General features: G+C 30.8%; 1 protein-coding gene across 1 annotated transcript; it reads right to left on the bottom strand.

Moving 5' to 3' along the window:
- Window positions 1-1402: 1402 nt before the first annotated feature.
- On the bottom strand, window positions 1403-3884 carry LOC126683001 (patatin-like protein 7). The gene is made up of 3 exons (XM_050378810.2): window positions 2864-3884; window positions 2126-2188; window positions 1403-2016 (listed from the first exon to the last, which is right to left on the bottom strand). The coding sequence occupies exons 1-3, from the start codon at window positions 3746-3748 to the stop codon at window positions 1726-1728; spliced, it is 1239 nt and encodes a 412-aa protein (XP_050234767.1). The 5' UTR covers window positions 3749-3884; the 3' UTR covers window positions 1403-1725.
- Window positions 3885-18828: the final 14944 nt, after the last annotated feature.

Here is an 18828-nt window from a genome sequence, read left to right as displayed (position 1 = left end):
AGAACGAAACCACGAGTGAAAATTTTGCCCATTCATTAATGGTGAAACAAGTATCAATGAGGGGTTCTCACTTGGATGTAAGTAGAAAGGATGCAGGATTTTCTGCTTCAGAAACTTGAAATCCCATGATTATGGAAGAAAAATTAGGGTTTTTAGAAAGAAAATTGATAACAAGAAATAAGAAAGAGGAATTTAATAATCTGTAAAGAAGAAAAGATCAAAGAAATTGATGATGAACTAATTGTGATTTGTAATTGATTTTTGAAATTAATTTTGAACTGAAATTGAAATTGATTTCTCGTTGCGATTTGAGATTGAATTTTTCAGAGTTTATGCTCTCATACCATATCAAGAATATCAAGAATTAAGAAAGTAAAGTGAAGAAGAAGATGAACACGTGAAAGAAGAGTAATTCTCATTTGAAATTAATGAATACTGTTAGAACAGTATTTATAGACAAAGGTGACAGTTGTCACTTGACTATTCTCTAAACTTACAACGGTTATATTAACAAACTTCTTTAACTAACAAGAACTGCTGATGTGGCAGTAATTAAACTTGAACTTCTGATTTCTTCACTTATAAACAACTTCTCCTTCTTGATTTAATTATCTTTAATATCAGTAGAATAAGTTTTTTTATTAGGATTTGTATAATAATTAAGATTTCATTATTTGTAGAGACACGTTTTTATTAACAAAAATCATTCCGGAGTATTTATCTCTCAAACCATGTGATTGATTAAATTTAGGAGTATAATGGACTAATCTCCTTTGGATTTCTTATTTAATACTTATAGATTATAGATCAATTGTTACTTAAATCAAATGGTTAATTTCTAAAAAAATCACGAACTTTACACGAAGTTTCATTTTAATCATGACCTTTAAAAGTTGCCATTTAAAGGCATGAACTTTCATTTTGTTTCAAATCTATCATTTCAGTGTATTTTAGTCAATAAACTATTAATGAAAAACCCAAATTATAAATTGACATTAAATCTTATTATCTTTTAGTTATAGTAAATAGGATTAGGAATTTTTGGTTTGATAAAATACACCGGATTTTACTTTGGCGATATATTTGAAACAAAATGAAAGTTCGTGCCTTTAAATGACAACTTTTAAAGTTCATGATTAAAATGAAACTTCGTATAAAGTTCGTGATTTTTTTAGAAATTAACCCTAAATCAAATCATGTTACTATTTGAACTTAGAGCGATTGAAGTATCAAGTATAGAAGGATAAAGGAAATGAAAAAAGACCGTAATATGAACATTTTAGACCATATTGATCGCTTCTCCAAATAAATATAGATGTTTAGGGATTCAAAAGAAACTTAGTAATTGTTTGTAAAGTAAAACTATGAACTATGCAGCTCCCAAATTGGGAGTGAAGTAGAGTTGTAAAGAAAATAGATTAAAAATTCATTCCATCAAAATTTACATAGCATCAAACTCTCTACCAATCTCTACTATGAGTATGACATCTCTAACATCACAAAGAAAAGAATTCATAAGACCTTATACACAAACATCACTACATTAATACATACACCTAACTATCTCATCACAATTCACCCAAAAATATAAATTCAGATGCACTCAACAGCTCAGCTCTGTCTCGGATGTCTTTATTGTTCCATCACGAGCGGCAGCAAAAGCATCAAACTTTTCATTTTTTTTTTCTCTATTAAAATTAATAACCAATTTTATAACTTTTTTTTTCAAGACGACGACGATGAAGTTGAAAGAGAAGTCGCCGAAGAAGTTCTGGGCGATGGCGATGATGCCTGCTTTAACACGACGGCCGGTAAAATGCTCGATTTTCTTCTTTCTTCTTCCTTTATAAGCTCTCCAGCAAATGACTCTAATTTCTCCAAGTTTGTGCTTTCACCCAATTTTTTTCCTTTAAATAGTTCTGACTCTACATTTTTCTGTTCCAACATCTCTTCAATTACACTTAAAATCTCTGCCTTGTTCATTTTCCCTTGCTTTTTACCTACAATGCCATTCGCCTGAAATTTATACACAAATATTTTAATTAATTTACATTCCAATAAAAAAATTAAAAGAGAATAAAATTTAGTGGTTATTAATATTAATTTATAAGAAAATGATGATTACCTGAATGCGAACATAATTACTTGTCCGAAAGTGACCAAAGGCCATGGAGACAGCTTGATCAACCTATATTTATATAAATAAGATGTAATTAGCTTACCTAACCAACTATATACAAGATAATACATTTTATTCATACAAACACCATGCACATATATACAATTATTTCCATTATTGTATAGGGCCACCATAATATACTACTATAATCTCACTAGTGACAAAAATGAGTTAAAATTGTTTTTTCTTTTCTTTTATTTTAAAAGTGGACCGACACAAACAATTCAATTAAATTACATACTTTCAAATAATATTTTTTTAAAAAAAATTTCACTTTAGTAGGAATACTTTTAATCGATGCGCTAAATAAATAAAACTTCTGATTGAAAAGATTAAACTTCTAAGATGGCGTTATTTTTAAAGAACAATCAATAGAAACAATAATATTTTCAATTTTGACGAAATTATTTCCTTTTGATTTGAATCCGTTTTTCTGTTATGAACAAAAGATGCTGATTTATCAAAATAAAATTTGTGTTCAGTTATTATCAATTTTTATTATTAATAATTGTTGCTCTGACACGAGCGTCAACTATTTTTAAATATTTTTTTAATATAATTTTTACTATAACTTTAGTTGATTCAAATTTTAATCAGTATGATATAATATGATGTTAAGTGATTAAATTAAAAAAGTAATATAAAAGTGAAGTTGATATAGTAAAAGTGAAAAATGTGTATTACCGTATCGGAAGCTCCTTCTCCGGCGATCCTAACAAACCGTGCCGGTGATGAATTGGGAGCACCAAAACCAACCTCCGATTCACCGCCGCCGAGGGACACAACAAGAAGATCCTCAACGCCACTACATAAAGGAAACTCGTGTTTATTATTCAAAACGTGAGTAATAGCAGCAGCCGTAGGATTATTCATAGCAATGCCGCCATCAACGGCCACGATTCTAGTCCTTTTATCAACTGATCTCATTTCCACAGCTCCATTCACCGTAGGATCAGCACAAGTAGCCAGACAAACGTCACTCATCTTAAAATCATAACCGTCGAATTCGACAGCATCAGCGCGTGAGAAAACAAAAGGCCCGCGCGTGGAAAGATCGTAGCACGGGATTAAAACGGACTTAACCGTATCTTTCAAACTACATTCTCCAAAAGTTGACCGTAACAGCTTCTCCAGCTTCCCCTGCCGGAAAATCCGCCGGAGTATCGACCGGGAATTCTGATTGTGGCTCAGTGTTTTCTGATTGGTCAGCATGAATTTAAGAGCTGAGTCAGCAGTGTGTAAAGGACGGCCGTCTTTTCCGCGGGTGAAAAGAAGGGCGGCGAGAATACCACCGGCGCCGGAACCGGCAACAATATCGAAATAATCAGCGAGAGTTGCGTGAGGATTGCCGGACTTACGGCGGATGGATGATTCGAGATGGGAAAGTGACTTGGCGGCGAGAATAGCGTGGGTGGCGGCGCCGCCGTCGATGGAAAGGATTCGGACTTTGGATGGAATTTGAGGGTGTTTGTTTTGTCCGAAAAGAAAATTATTTTCGAGGATGGAAAATATTTCGCAGGTGAGCTTGTCGGAGTCAAAGGCGGAGTCGAGCATGTTGATGGACTCCATTGGAATATTTTAAGTTAGTGAGAGAAAGTTAGAGAGAGAGAGAGGAGAATGTGAAATGATGATGGAGAAGTGGAGGCGTTGAGAGATGAGATATAAATAGTGAAGTAATGTGGCCATCAAAGAACATTCCTGTGATGTTAGCCGATTAATCGCCATGCCAACTTTTTTGCTTATTTCTTTATTTCTTACTCTCTCTACTTGCATAATCTTTACAAGTTTTATATTCTATTTTGAAAATTTTTATTTTTCAAATATTTTTATATATTATTTTTGGTAATTTTAAATAATTTTTATAATTTTTTTTATTATTAATAGAAAAACAAGGCAAAGATAGAAGGCTTTTCAGTTTAGGCTTATCCCCTTAAAAACCCTTCACCTATTACCCCCAATTTGTTTGCACCCTCATATTGCAAAACCACCAAATATACCCAAATTACGACCTTTCACTTTCAATTACACCCTCAAACATTAAATTGATCTTTTTTCACTTGAAAAAATAGGTTTATTTTTGTTTTAAATAAAATATTAAGTCCTATTTTAAAATATATATTAAAATTTAAAGTATTAATTTGAACATTTTTTAAGTGAAAAGAGGTCAATTTAATGCTTGAGGGTGCATTTGAAAGTGAAAAATCGTAATTTGGGTATTTTTGATGATTTTACAATGTGAGGGTGCAAATGAATTGGGGGTAAAAGGTGAGGGAATTTTAAGGGGATAAACCTTCAGTTTATTCCCATATATGAATGGTTTGAGTTGTATGTTCCATTTTCGGAAGAGGATAGTCAAATACTTACTCAGATTGGTGAACAACAAAGGATGAACAAAAGGATGCTGTAGTTGTGTTTCAAATTTAAAAAATGATAACAGTAAAAAGAAAATTTAAAAAGATTATGAAATTTTTCTTATAAATCATAACGAAAAATATTTCTATTCTTTTTACCCCTCTGTTTGGTAAACAATTGAAGCTGTGTGTCATTAGGGACGTGCTAAAATTGAACCGGATCATAAAACCGAATCGCACTAAAATTGAAGTTGATAAATCACTGCCGATTAGGTGATCTGTAAGCTTCGAATGGTAGCTATAATTCGGTTATTTAATGAATACGGGTTGGTTCGATTTGTAACTATATAAAAGTAAGGTGTTTGGTTTTGGTTTCGGGTTGGACATTTTCAAAATTGAAAACCGAATAAAAAAATAAAAAGTCCATTTATAAAAACTATATTCTTTTGATATATACATACATTAACACTTTTATTATTTTCATTCCTTAATTATATTAACACGTGTTACATCGAGATTCTAAGTTATTTTTCATTTTTATCATTTATTCTTCGTTCTCAAACCCTAAAATCACGATTCAAATACAAGTTTTTCATGCAAACACATCGAACTAAGTTAAGTTTGATTGTAGAATCATAGATGGAGACTGAAAATCGACAAACGGTTGGCGGAATCGACGAGGTTATTGATTCGTAAGTCGGGTTCTTAACATTTCAACGAAATAATTCTGTGGAATTTTGGAAAAGCTATTGTTAAGGTACGGTTTGATGAATTTGCGGTCAATATGGATTGAATTTGGTGTTTAATGTTGGAAACAAGTTAGCGGTTTAGATTTGCTTGAAAATGGTTATGTAAGTTGTTGAAAATGGTTATTTGGGTTTGTTTATGGTTGTAAATGATGTTTGGTTACTGGCAACATGAAAAAGTGAAGGAAACGACGAACGCTAGAGATCAAAGTGCGGGGCACGAACAACTGTGCGCAACACAACAACCTGTGCAAACGCACATACATAAACATGATGTGCGATCGCACAGGCACTTGTGCGAACGCATACTACTTGCTCGAGAAGTGTGTGCGCTCGCACAAGTAGGTCAATAATATCCCGACTAAAAATCTTATTGAGACATATGTGATAAACACACATATTATTCGAGCTGTGATCAAGGATTGAGGTTGGTCTGGTGTTATGATATGGTAGTTAAAATTAATCTAGTATTATCGATATAAAACTTCGAAGAATTGGGATTTTCAATAGAGGTTTTAAATAAACATTGAAATTATGTGTTATGTAAATGAGATGTGAACATTAGTCTCAAAATTTACGATCTCGGTCGGCGAGAACATGATAAGTGTTTTAAAATTAGAGCTTAATCGATAATAAATTAACTAGCTATGAAGAGGATATAAATTTCAGAATGCTTGTATTATCTAATAATACGATCCGAGTCTAGGATTACCAATTTATAATTATGTGTATTAATACATGATTATTGTATAGATCCAAAGAGTAGAATTTTGAGACCAGGACGATAAAGAGTGAAGTTGGATTAGCAAAAAAAAAGTTTGTTTATTTACTTTTAAATATTATGAAAAGCAATATTATGTACACACATACACACAAAGAGAGTATATATATATATAATGTCTAATTTATCGCATTTCATACGAATGCTTAATTTGTCACATTGCATATGAATGATTGTTAAATATTGATGTGGTGAATGAAATGCACTTCCTATACAATAGGGGTGTGTGTGTATTAGTAATATTGAACCTAGAAATGAGACCTAGAAAAGAAAAGTAAAACTGGAAAGAAGAAAATATACGGTTAACTCGGTTGAGTAATTTTTCGGGAAAGAAATCTCGGTTGAGCTATTTCTCGGAACTTGTATCTAGTAAGTAAGTTGATTAGCTACTTTTTTGGAATAAGAATCTCGGTCGAGCTATCTTTCGAGACTCACAACTTGTGGATTAAGAGCTGTACGTCGGTATGCTTGGTTGAGCTACTTTTTCCCAAGACCGCACCTTCTTTATAAAGACATTGATCTATTTAATGATATCAAATAAAAAAGGACCTAATATAAGGATCATGGTTTTGGTTGATTACGTGTTTAGTGTATATGTTATACAATTGTATTTTATTTAAAGACTAATGTTTCAAAAAATCTCGACTTTGTAGCTCCTTTTTAATTTTATTTCGACGTTGAAAATTACCTATTATATTCAAATCCACACATTTTACTTTTATTTGTACCGATAAGTATTAAAGTGGCATCTTTTCATTGGAAAAAGGTTAAAAAGTCATTCATTTTAAGTTTTTCAAATGAAAAAGAATTCAAATAAGTCATTTATAAGCGTTTCTTTGAGTTTTTCTCAAATAAAAAAGAGTCTAATTTACAAATTAGATACAATTGAAATCTAAAGGTATGGATTTGAATACAATTGGCGATTTTACAATATCGAGGTGAGATTGAAACATTGCTAAAAAGTCGAGATTTTTTGTGATATTGAGGCTTTATTTAATGCTCTTAAGTAAATGTTTCAAACTCACTCAATTTTATATAGATCATGTTGTTCCTTAGATTTTTTTTTATAGAAAACATAATTTGTTTGAAAAAGGTTCCCGAAGTTTATTTTTCTCGAAAATATTTGTACAAAACATATAAAAAAGTTTTAATTCTAAATTTACACAGTAGACTAGTTTATTATGATTTATAAACACAAATACTAATGTTTTATATAAAAAAGGGTCTCATATGCATGTTTCAAGAGTGTTTATCGCATACAACCGTTGCGCCACGTCATTTTTACATCAAGCCAATGAACATTTGCGATAGGGAATCTTTTAATTATTACTTGTTTTTTTATCATTCAATTTTCCACATGGCTAACGCATAGTTGGTTTGTTGCACGAATGACATGGCGCAACGGTTGTGTGCAATAATTTTTCATGTTTCAATTATAAACATTTGACTATATTTTTATTTTTAATTTTCAAATTACAGTAACTTTTCAGGGTTACTACGGGTTTCAGAGCTAATATTCTCATTTGCTAGCGCTGGTCTCGGTCCGAGAAATTGGTCGTAAAAATATTAGACTATAATTCTTTTAGTATTTAAAATAAAAAGTAAAAATATTGATTTTTAAATTTTGTGCAATCTAAATTTACAGTCCAATTAAATTTGATTTGATAAAATTAAAAAACTGTAATTGATTAGTTTCAGTTGATTTTAAATTAAATCAAACCAAACCGACCGATGGACGGCATAAGAAGATTATATGGTAGTGAGGCAAATTGTTGTTTAGCATGAAAGCATAGATGATTAGATTTGGTAAGAATCGTTTGAGACATCATCATTGCATGCTAATTCTTTTTCTATCTTTAAAGGCGAGATGTTGATATTTAAATTTAGAAATTAACAGTACTAATTTTCAGTAATTTTTGTTTAGTCTGAAGTTTAATTCTGGTATAATTTATATTATTATTTTCTAGCTATGTATATAATAAGTACATTATTATTATTATTATTATTATTATTTATTTCACTAGTTATTTTTTTATATATTTATTCTTACTTATTAAAGGTAGTTTTTTTTTCGATTCATAAAAAAGGTAGTTTTTTTGTAACTTATAAATTATCAAATTAGTCTGAGTTGATGAAATTTAAATTATTATTTTATATTTGGTTGCACTTTTTTATTTTATAAATTATTGAAGTAATCTATATACATAAACTTTGATAAAAAGATATAACATTTTTATATTTTATATAAATTACTAACTAACATGAACAAACAGAATTTAGGAGAAATTGTATTATTATTATTATACTTTATTCAAATATTAATTATTTCTTTTTATATATAGATTATACACAATATACTTTATTAAGGTTTCGATGACCAAAATAATATAAATATGTTTGCTTTTCTTTATTTTTTAGGGGAAAAGAGTCATTTCTGTTTTTATGGTTTGTCTCCAGGATCAATTAAGCCCTCAATGTTCGGAAAGTTTTAAATATGTCCCTAACGTCTTGAAATGTTGACAACCAGACCCCTAATTTTGACGCATAAATGAGACATTAGGGGCCTGGTTGTCCAAATCGGGGGCCTGATTGTTTATTTTCTAAGACATTAATGACATATTTGAACCTTTTTATACATTGAGGGTTTAATTGATCCTAAAGTCAAACCATAAGAGCATAAATGACTTTTTTCTATTTTTTTAATGAAGGGATTAAGTTTGATATTGAAAAGGAGATTCCTGCTAACTTTTATTTATATACATCATACTAATTTCTGTGGTTTAGGGGCGGGAGAGTATATGAATTAAATGCAATAACGGACTTATATATATGTAATAGTAAAAGAATGTCTGGAAAAGTACAGAAATCATAATGTAAAGAAACAAAATCACGGAAAGTATCATCACCCAGGATATTCATGCTTGGTTTTTTTTGTAATTCAATAAATTATGTTAAATTGAAAACACAAAAAATTAAGTTACATTTGTAAAAAAGATTCAAAAATTGAATCTAACCTGAATAAAACTTACATTTGCACTAATAAATGTATCCCTGATTTACAGATCTAATTATGAAAATAAAAATTAAATTATCAAATTTTTTTATTGATAAAATCTTATCTTCGATTAATTTTTTTTTATCACCCACAAACTGATTTTTTGATGTTAAATTATAGTCATGGTATCCGATTACAACGTGAAGAACCTTTCATTGAAAAGGATCAAATAAACATTTAATAAAAGAAGACAGACAAAAATATCAAGATAGATTATAGAATAAAATATTTTTAAAAAACTATTATTGCTGTATACGATTGTTAAATTTTTTTAGTCCATCTATGGTTTTTTTATTTTTCATAAATTAGATATCATATTAGCATCGTCAATAAATTTTGATCGATCAAACAAAACAATAAAAAAATTAAATATTTATTATATCTATTAAAAATAAAATAGCATAAGAAAATAATTACTGTTAATAATAAAAAGGGTTAATTATTTAAAAGCCACCCACTTTAAACTTTTTTTTCGTTCCTGACCTAGAAAAAAATTCATTTATACCCTAACGTATGTGTTTATGTTTCACCTCTACCCCGAGGCACTAAATTAACCTTTTCTTATTTAGAAAAAAGTTTTAAATAATCCTTACTTTTGAACATTTTTAAAGATGAAGTATTTCTTTGTTTTTTTTTAATAGAAAAAAGTATAAAATAATCCTTATATTTAGTTGTTTTCAATAAATAATTTTTTCTTTTTGAAATTTGGGGTAGAGGTGAAACATAAACACATACATCAGGATATAAATGAATTTTTTTCTAGGTCAGGATATAAACGAAAAAAAAAGTTTAAAGTGGGTGGTTTTTAAGTAATTAAATTTAATAAAAATAAACAACTGACGACATCCAAATAAAATAAAAAATAAAAAATAGACAGCTAGAAATTTAAAATTGATAGGGTTATATTCTGCTTAGTTAACATAGTAAAAACATTCTTCACTACAATCTGTTTTAATTTTACGACTTTTTAGATCAATACCAAAAAAAGATAAAATATTCTCAAAAATACTACCTCAAAGTTTTTTTTTTTGAAAAATCAATATGTACTTTTTTTTTACAAAAATGACTTTTGTTTATTCTCAAAAATATTTTTTTTAATCTCAGAAATACGATTTTGGTTATCCAGCGGTATACTAACACCGTTGGTTAACCAACAAACAAAACTATTATAAATTTAAACCTCAATTTCTATTAAACTAGTTGAAAATTCTATTACAAACCCTCCGACTTCATCACCGCAAGAGCAACCGTCAAATAAAACCTAAATCGTCTCTTTTTAAATCTAAGATTATTGATTAACCATTTGTTAACTAACAGTGTACTAAAAATAAAGTCATTGGTGTACCTTTAGTACACCATTGGTTAATAGCAACAAAATAAAATTCAACAACAGTTAACTAACGTTTTTATTAATAATATATTCAAAATAACGTTTATTACAAGTTATCCAACGGTTTACCTAATATTAACCATTGGTTATCCAACACCCAAAAACATAACAATTCTCATAAGCATTTTTCAAACACTTAGAGTGCTGGCAGTACAACACCAAAAATCGAACCACCACCACATCACCACCGTTGTTCACAAAAGAAAAACCAGTTAACTAACGATTGGTTAAATAGCAACAAACTAAATTTCATCACAACAGGTCCGCTTCCTCCTGCGACGGCAACCAGTTAACTAACGATTTTATTTATAATATATTGAAAATAAAATTTATTACAAAGTTATCCAACGGTTTACCCAGTGGTAACCATTAGTTACCCAACACCCAAAAACATTACAATTCTCATAAGCATTTCTTCAAACACCTAGAGTGCAGGCTGAACATTGATTCTATCTATACAATCACGACAATATACCACAAACCTCCACAATGAACTCAACAAAACTCAAGAATCCAGCCACAACAAAGAAAAGAACAACCCCAACCGGAAACCAAATCGGAGCCCCGCTGGACGCCTATTCTAGGTAGAGTATGCCATGGAGGCCGTAAAGCAAGGCTCACCGGCAATTGGATTCCGATCTAAGACTCACGTGGTTCTCGCGTGCGTTAATAGGGCTAATTCTGAGATCCCGTCTCACCAAAAGAAGATCTTCAAAGTCGATGACCACATCGGCGTTGCTATTGCCGGTCTCACTGCCGACGGTCGTCTCACGTGGTTCAACAATTGCTTCCTCTCTGTTTACTCTTGGCTGCCATGGCTTTTATCTGAAGAAATTAGGTTATGAAAAGATTAGAAGAGCATTTGATATTTGTGTAAAATCAAAAGTATAAAAATCAAAAAAGAAAAGAACAAATTGTATTTTTCAAAAGAGAAAGATATGAACGTAATTGTCTAATTAAGTTAAGAAGTTGTAGTATTTTGTTTAATTAACTCTTAATTTTATAGTCTGGCATGAAGGGTTATATTAATATATCTTAATCTTTCTTAAAAGTATAAAATAGCATTGAAATGAAAAAAGTACGAAGAAACTATAAAAAATATTACTCAATTTCTTTTGGGTTTTTTTTGTATCATATAGCACATATTTTAGCGTTTTCTTCGTTTTAAGCACATGCTACAATTTGTATCAACCGGTAGCACAAACTTTCAAATGTTTTTATTTATTAGCCCAGGCTTCATTTCCGGGAGATAGAACCTACGTGGCACGCCGAAAGTCCATGTCATCTTCAGTGTGTCTTCACTATGCGACATCGTTCTGGACTCCCTCTTATGCTCTCCATTTTAACTCAATACGGCGCCATGTTTGTAACGGCGCCGTTTCAATTAAAACAAAATTCTCCCCCTTACCCCTCCCTCTTCCCTTACCCAGCCCGACCTAATTTCTATTTTCCCTTTGAAATCCCTAAAATCCCCAATTCCCCTTTGAAATCCCTAAAATTGATATCATCCCTAAATCTATTTTCTATTGAAACGATTGCAGCCCTAATGAAACCCAGTAGAAATTTCTAAATCCGTAATTTACAAGTCGCGATCGCTATGAAAAAGAACAAGAAGAATCCAGTGCATGTGTTTGTTTCTCCTAGGAGAAGTCCTCTCACTCCATCTCTAGTTGAGGTAGGTTTTATCTGCCCGGAAATGAGGCCTGAGCTAATAAATAAAAATATTTCAAAGTTTGTGCTATCGATTGATACAAATTGTAGTATGTTTATTAAATAGCGAACCATAAATCAAATTTTTTTTCCAAATATATAGCACATACAACATATTGTTCAGAGTCTGCTCTTTTTTAGATGTCATCTTCAAGATCACATTGCCATTACCCTCATTGTATATAGCCAAATTTTTCATGTCTATCCATTCTAAGTGGTACAAACAAATTGAACATTGATTTGTTTGACTATATATGTCTAGTAGCACCACAATTCATTCACCATCTTTATGGATTAAAACCGATAAGAAGTACCTCATAAACTACTGCGTAGAGATTCATTTTTTTAGATATATCATAAGTGATGTCCTCTATAATATCCGATAAAATTCAATTTCTCCCATAAAATTTTTTTTTCTAAAAAATTAAAAAACTAATTGTCAACTTTGGTAAAATTTTATTAATTGAGATTATAGTAGAAAGATATACATTATAATCGAAATTTATCAATTAAAGTCAAATTAGCATCGAATAATATTAGATATTGTGTCTTTTAAATAATAAAGAAATAGAAGAAATGGTTTGCATGGCAGGCAAAAGAAAATGAAAGAAGAGAGGAGGAAATAAAAAAGCTGGCGTTTTGAGAATGTGATGGTGAAGGGAAAAATCTGAGTAGGACCTTATAATAAGATGTGGTGGTTGTTACTACCAAACGGACTTTTATTTTCTCATTAATTTTCTAATTTCCATGTACGGTTGTACCGACAGTTTTCTGTCTAATATCTTTTTCCAATTTTTCTACTACTATATTTTCCACTTCACAATCATTTACATACTATTAGATCTTACATATATTTACTATGGGTAGACATGGACCGGTTAACCGGTCTTTGAGGGTAATTTATAAACCGGACTACAGTCGTACTTTTTTAAAATTAAAAATTTAAATTTAAATTTTAAAAAGTTAACCAATAAATCGGTTAATCATTTAAAACAGTTTGTTTTTTTGGTTTTACGGTGTTTAACCATATAACTATTTTGTTTATGAATGAAATTATATTAAAAACGCCACAAGATGTGGCAAACACCTAACTCGAGAGATTACATACAATTAATGGCAAATTACACATTAATGGCTACGTCTCTGAAATAGGAGAGAATTGTTCAAAACAATACAATCTGGATTTCGAAATAAATCCATGCTAGAATAGGGAAATCTAACATCATTACATTTAAAAAAGAAAACCGCCCTAGTAAAACTCCATTGAACAATAGCAAAGATCGTGTTTTTCGATTGAAAAATTCTTTTGTTGCGAGCTTTTCAAAGTTCCCAAATAATCGATTCCCAAATCAAACACCATAACTTGAAGTATTTACCCCCTTGAATCAAATGTCTCCACTACTGTAAGGAATCCTCAAAAGTCCTTGACATAATTCAATTCAAACCAAATTTCGATAACAATAAATTCCAAACAGAATTTGCAAAAGAACAGTGCATAAGAATATGTTCTTGATCTCCGGAGCTCCACAAATATCACAGCTAATACTATCACTTGTAATAGTGTTCCGAGAAGCGAGAAAGGATAACAAAGTGACTCTACCGTGGAGAGCTGTCCAAAGAAAAAACTTCAGGCGAGGCGGCGAGTTTGATTTCCAAATTACAGAGAACTGTTTACTATTTGGTGTTTGAATTAATCGTAGCTTTACAAAAGAGTTCGGTGTATACCTATGATTTCATGGTTTCCAAAATACTTCATCACTGACAGTATGCAAGTTGAAGCTGATGTTGTTAACCCAGGATTGCAGCTGTTGTAATTCTGCCTTCTCCGCCAACCTTAACCTTCGGCGCCATAACCACCCATTGTTGCAGACCGTGAAAATCAAAGCTTCCTTTTGTCGAGACAAGTTGTACAGCCTGTGAAAGGTGATAGCAGCTGAGGTTTCTGTTTTCCAACAGTCATGCCCAAGAGACACTAAACTGCCATCCGCGAAATTGAAGCCCGTGCTGCCTAAGAATATTTTCCACGCTGATTGATCAAGATAACAGCTCTTACGGATACCACGCCAGATGAAGGAAAGATTTCGAATATCAGTGTCAATAATTGAGTCCCATGAGTTAACTCTAGAGCTGGCAGCCACTACAACAAACCAGAGAGTGTTATGGTTAATAGAATGCAGTGTCCATATCCACTTAAAGAAGAGGCTTTAATTTTTTATCCGTAAATCACAAATGCCCAGGCCACCGTATTTATAGTCTTTGCAAATTGAATCGCAAGCAACCTTACATAGAACACGGTTTCACGTTACTCTTTGCCAAAGAAAAGTTCTCATATAGGTTAAGAACATTTTGGACCTTCAAAGGCATATGACAAAGATACAAAAAGATAAAATTTATAGGTAAATATAATCTATAATACTTTAATTTCCATTCTATTTAATTTTTCTAACAAACAAAAAGAAGATATAATTTTTTTATGTTTATAATTTTTATATGTATAGGTTATAAAATATATTTTATTTTAATCATTAAATATGTATTAATATGTGTGTATGTATGTGTATATATATACCTATACTTATATTATTTATAGTCGGTTAACCGCGGTTTTTAAAACTCTAAAACCTAAACCTAAACATTAACCATAAAAATTAAGAGTAAAAACCTAAACCTAAATTCTTGAGTCGGTTAACCCCATTTTCCGGTTCGATTTTTAATTTCAATTCGGCTAATCGGTTTGATCGGTTTGTTTGTCTACCCTAATATTTACACCATTTAGGTGGTAGTGTATAGGATGTACATAATTAATTAAAATCTAAATTTAAACTGTTTGCTGATAACATATTAATTTAAGTTAATTGTAATGAATTTTTTTAAATAATTAAATTAAATTATTGATATGACAATTTTTTAAATTTTATTTGAACCATCAAACATTGAAGAAAAAAGTTTGAAAAGACAAGTTTACAGAATTAGGAAATTATAAAATACTGATTATTACAATTTTTTATCGATATTTTATTTCATGTTTACTCTCCAATTTGACCTAAAACAATAACAATAATTACTGACTAACATGTAGTTATACAATTTTTTTTAATGATTATTTTATTTTTATAAAAGACACGTACTTTTTGATAATTGGGAGAGGAGTGAGTGCTTGTGGAAGGAATAGAATTTACGACCTTGACAATTTGCAGAAGACACCTAATAATATAGATTCATGTGATGGGTAAATATTCTTTTTCATAGACATTTATCGACGCCACAAATATTTTAATCTTAGTTAATTATGAATGTTATTAATTAAATGAATTTTTAAATTATGCAACTCTTTTGTGTATATAAAATATTGTATTTGCTTTTTAAAAAAATATTTATATAGCATTTTGGATTTTTTAGAAATATTAAATTGGATTTTTTTTATCGATGAATTGCAAATTATATTAAAATAACTACGAGAAATACCAAAACAATACAATTCAAAACTTACGCACAAAAAGAAACAAACATGAAGTTGCACACTAAATACTGCGATGTTGAGAGTGAAGATAAACAACCTCACAAATATAAAATAACGTCCGAAATTTTAAAGAAATCCAAAATAGAATAAGAGAAATCCGGATTTTTAAATCTAAAACAAAAAACTGTCTTAAAAAAACAACCATAAATATGATATCATCCGCCAAGGTTATTTTCTGTTGAAAAATATGATTATTCACGCACTTTCAAATATCCAAAATCAAAAAAAGAGTAATCCATAAATTCTGATCGGCACAATTTGGTAAAAGATCCAACCAATTAGCAAAGAATTCTTCAACGCCGTATTTTTGAGCAACGCCGTACTAAAAAAATTTTTGAGCAACGCCGTACTAAAGTCCAAGATAAGCAGAATTTTTGAGCAACGCCGTACTAAACAAATTTTTCTTTAAATCACAATGTGAAAACAAGTGATTTTACTATCCCTCCATACTACAAAAATCACAGACAAAGTTATCATTTCAAAAAATAAGACAAGAAATTAAAAATGAAAGAGTAGGAACTCTACCATGTAAAGTCAACCAAATGAAGAATTTTACCCGAGGAGGTGTGGTAGATTTTCAGTTCAAAGAGTAGATGTTCAGCAGCTGTAGTTAGACGTGGTCTGAATCGCAAACATTAAGGATAGACACAGTAGCTAGCCTGACATTAGCGACAAAAGCTCAAAAGTTGATATTATTTCATATGATTACCAATTTATGGATTGTGGATTTTCTAGCAATTTAATTGAAATCCAAACTATTCTAGACCACTGAATCCCGCTCTCTCGAATTTAAGATCGGAAAAACTATTAATTAACTAACTAATCAACACCTAACTCACTATCGTGTTATTAAGCTTAAATTAATTAATTAAAATATAATTATGGAGCAAACTCTAACGAATATCTAACATTTCACCCACTCTCGTGTTATGATATTTTAGATTTTTAATTACCAGTCTATTTAATTAAAACTCTCTCAAGTCATTAATTCAACACAATTCTATAATCTAGGTGATTAATCTAAATTACGCATTAAAGTCTATAATTAAAACACGATAAACTGCCAATCAATCCAACATCCAACAAATTAATAAAACATAATCAAATATCAATTCTCGAACGAGGGATTTAGCTATGCATACTAATTAAACAATAACAAGGAGATAAGAAAAAGAAGGATTCATAGTGAAACGATAAATACCATATTCATTAATTTTTGCATAAAAAAACTTCGATTAATAGAAAAATCTTCACTTTTCGAACCATGTCTCGATCGAGATATTTATGGTCTCGATCAAGACCTTTGCTATTTCTTTGATTCTGGTTTGGACTTAGCTGCTTCTCGTTCGAGATGAATTCTTTGACAAATCTCTGCCCAAAAACATAACCTGGTCTCGATCGAAATAGAAGTTTATGAATCGAGACAAGCTTAATTTCCTTAAATCCTGAGTTTTCTCGCTCCGCTTCCTCGCGACTTCACCAATTCCACGATTCCATACTCTTTTCCGCTCAATTAGCTCCACAATCGACATAATCGTTCTTGAAACGCTCACACATAATGTGAAACAAAACACTTACAAATGCATGATAAAATACGATAATGCCACATAATTAGACCCATAAAATATGAGTAATTCTAATCCTATCACTAGTGCAATTAACCTTTCCAAGAATTTTATTCAACACTTTAGATGTAAATACATAGATATTCGCCATAACCGATCCCCGACCATCAATCAACATAAAAATATGGGTGAGTCTCAGGAGACGAATCTACCACAGGTCCCCTCACTAAGGCAGGACATATCTCTAACCATACCAGTGTATGTACAGATGCGCACGCTGTCTCGATAATGCCCATCGAGTAGCCTGTTTCAATCCAGATCCATAATAAATTCGAAAACATTTCGAAAGCTGCGTATACATAAAATATAACAAAATATATAATTTACATAATGAAGCAGTAAATAGTAAATAGTAAATATGAACTCATTGCCAGCGAATCCCCAAAAATAGCATGGCAAGCAACTAAATCTAGTTCGACTCTGAAGCACGAGCAGTCGACGGGTCTAAAAACAAAGAATAAATTATAATAAAAATCAACCCCTAACTCTAAAGAGTACTAGACACGACAAAAGACTAGCACAAACAACCAACAAGCCAAAGCATATAACAATCAAAGAGTAATCACACATACTCAGTCCATAACCAAAGTCATACAATAGCCAAGTCAAATTAAGTTCCCGCTTTGAAAACATAATCCGAAAAATCATTTCAAATAACTTAATTAAAACAATTAAACCAAGTTTAAATTAAAGTGGTGAGTTAACCGAGTTATCACAACTGCCAAGTCTATGCTCACAAATTGAGAGACCCAAATCTAACCCAAACCAAATATTTAACCAAAATAAAACAATAAGTTTAAACTCTAGAAACATTTTAATAAACCATAATCTCATTTTGAAAACAAGGAAACTCAAGATTGCTTAACTAACTAACATTTAACAACACGCACACAAGGTGTTCGATAAAAGTCCTCGATGTACAAACATGCTCAAAATGGATAACACAAGCCTCATAACGTACTAGCATGTAAATAACACTCCAACAAGTTCAAACAACACTAATCATCTCATAAGACATGTTTAAACAACCAAAATCAAATTACGGTAACATGCTCAACACTTGGCCAAGTTTGGTTTAACAAGCATATTATATCACTTTAAAGAAACCAATCCATATCTTAATCCATATTCCAATTACTACTTCAGATTCATAGTATTCGCATATATAACATGTGAAACAAAAAATTAGAGTATGGCAATATAACTCATCAATTCTCATAAATCATATATGACCTAACATGAATCAAAAAATAGACAACATAATCCACAACATCATATTAAATTGATTATGGACAGCCCTAAGTGAAACAAAACAGTTTACAACCACAATCGCTACGCGAACTTCAGATTTAAAGATACAACTTCAACATTTGATTCAATAAACAACCGAATAACGATAACCATAATCTAAACATGTGAGATCAGTTGGCAACATGTATAAATAGCCACAAACAAACCAAAACAGCAGCCA

This window comes from Mercurialis annua, linkage group LG5 (assembly GCF_937616625.2).
Source record: "Mercurialis annua linkage group LG5, ddMerAnnu1.2, whole genome shotgun sequence".
NCBI lineage: Eukaryota > Viridiplantae > Streptophyta > Magnoliopsida > Malpighiales > Euphorbiaceae > Mercurialis > Mercurialis annua.
The sequence above is the reverse complement of the archived record's forward strand: the minus strand, read 5'-3'. Positions and strand labels throughout refer to the sequence as shown.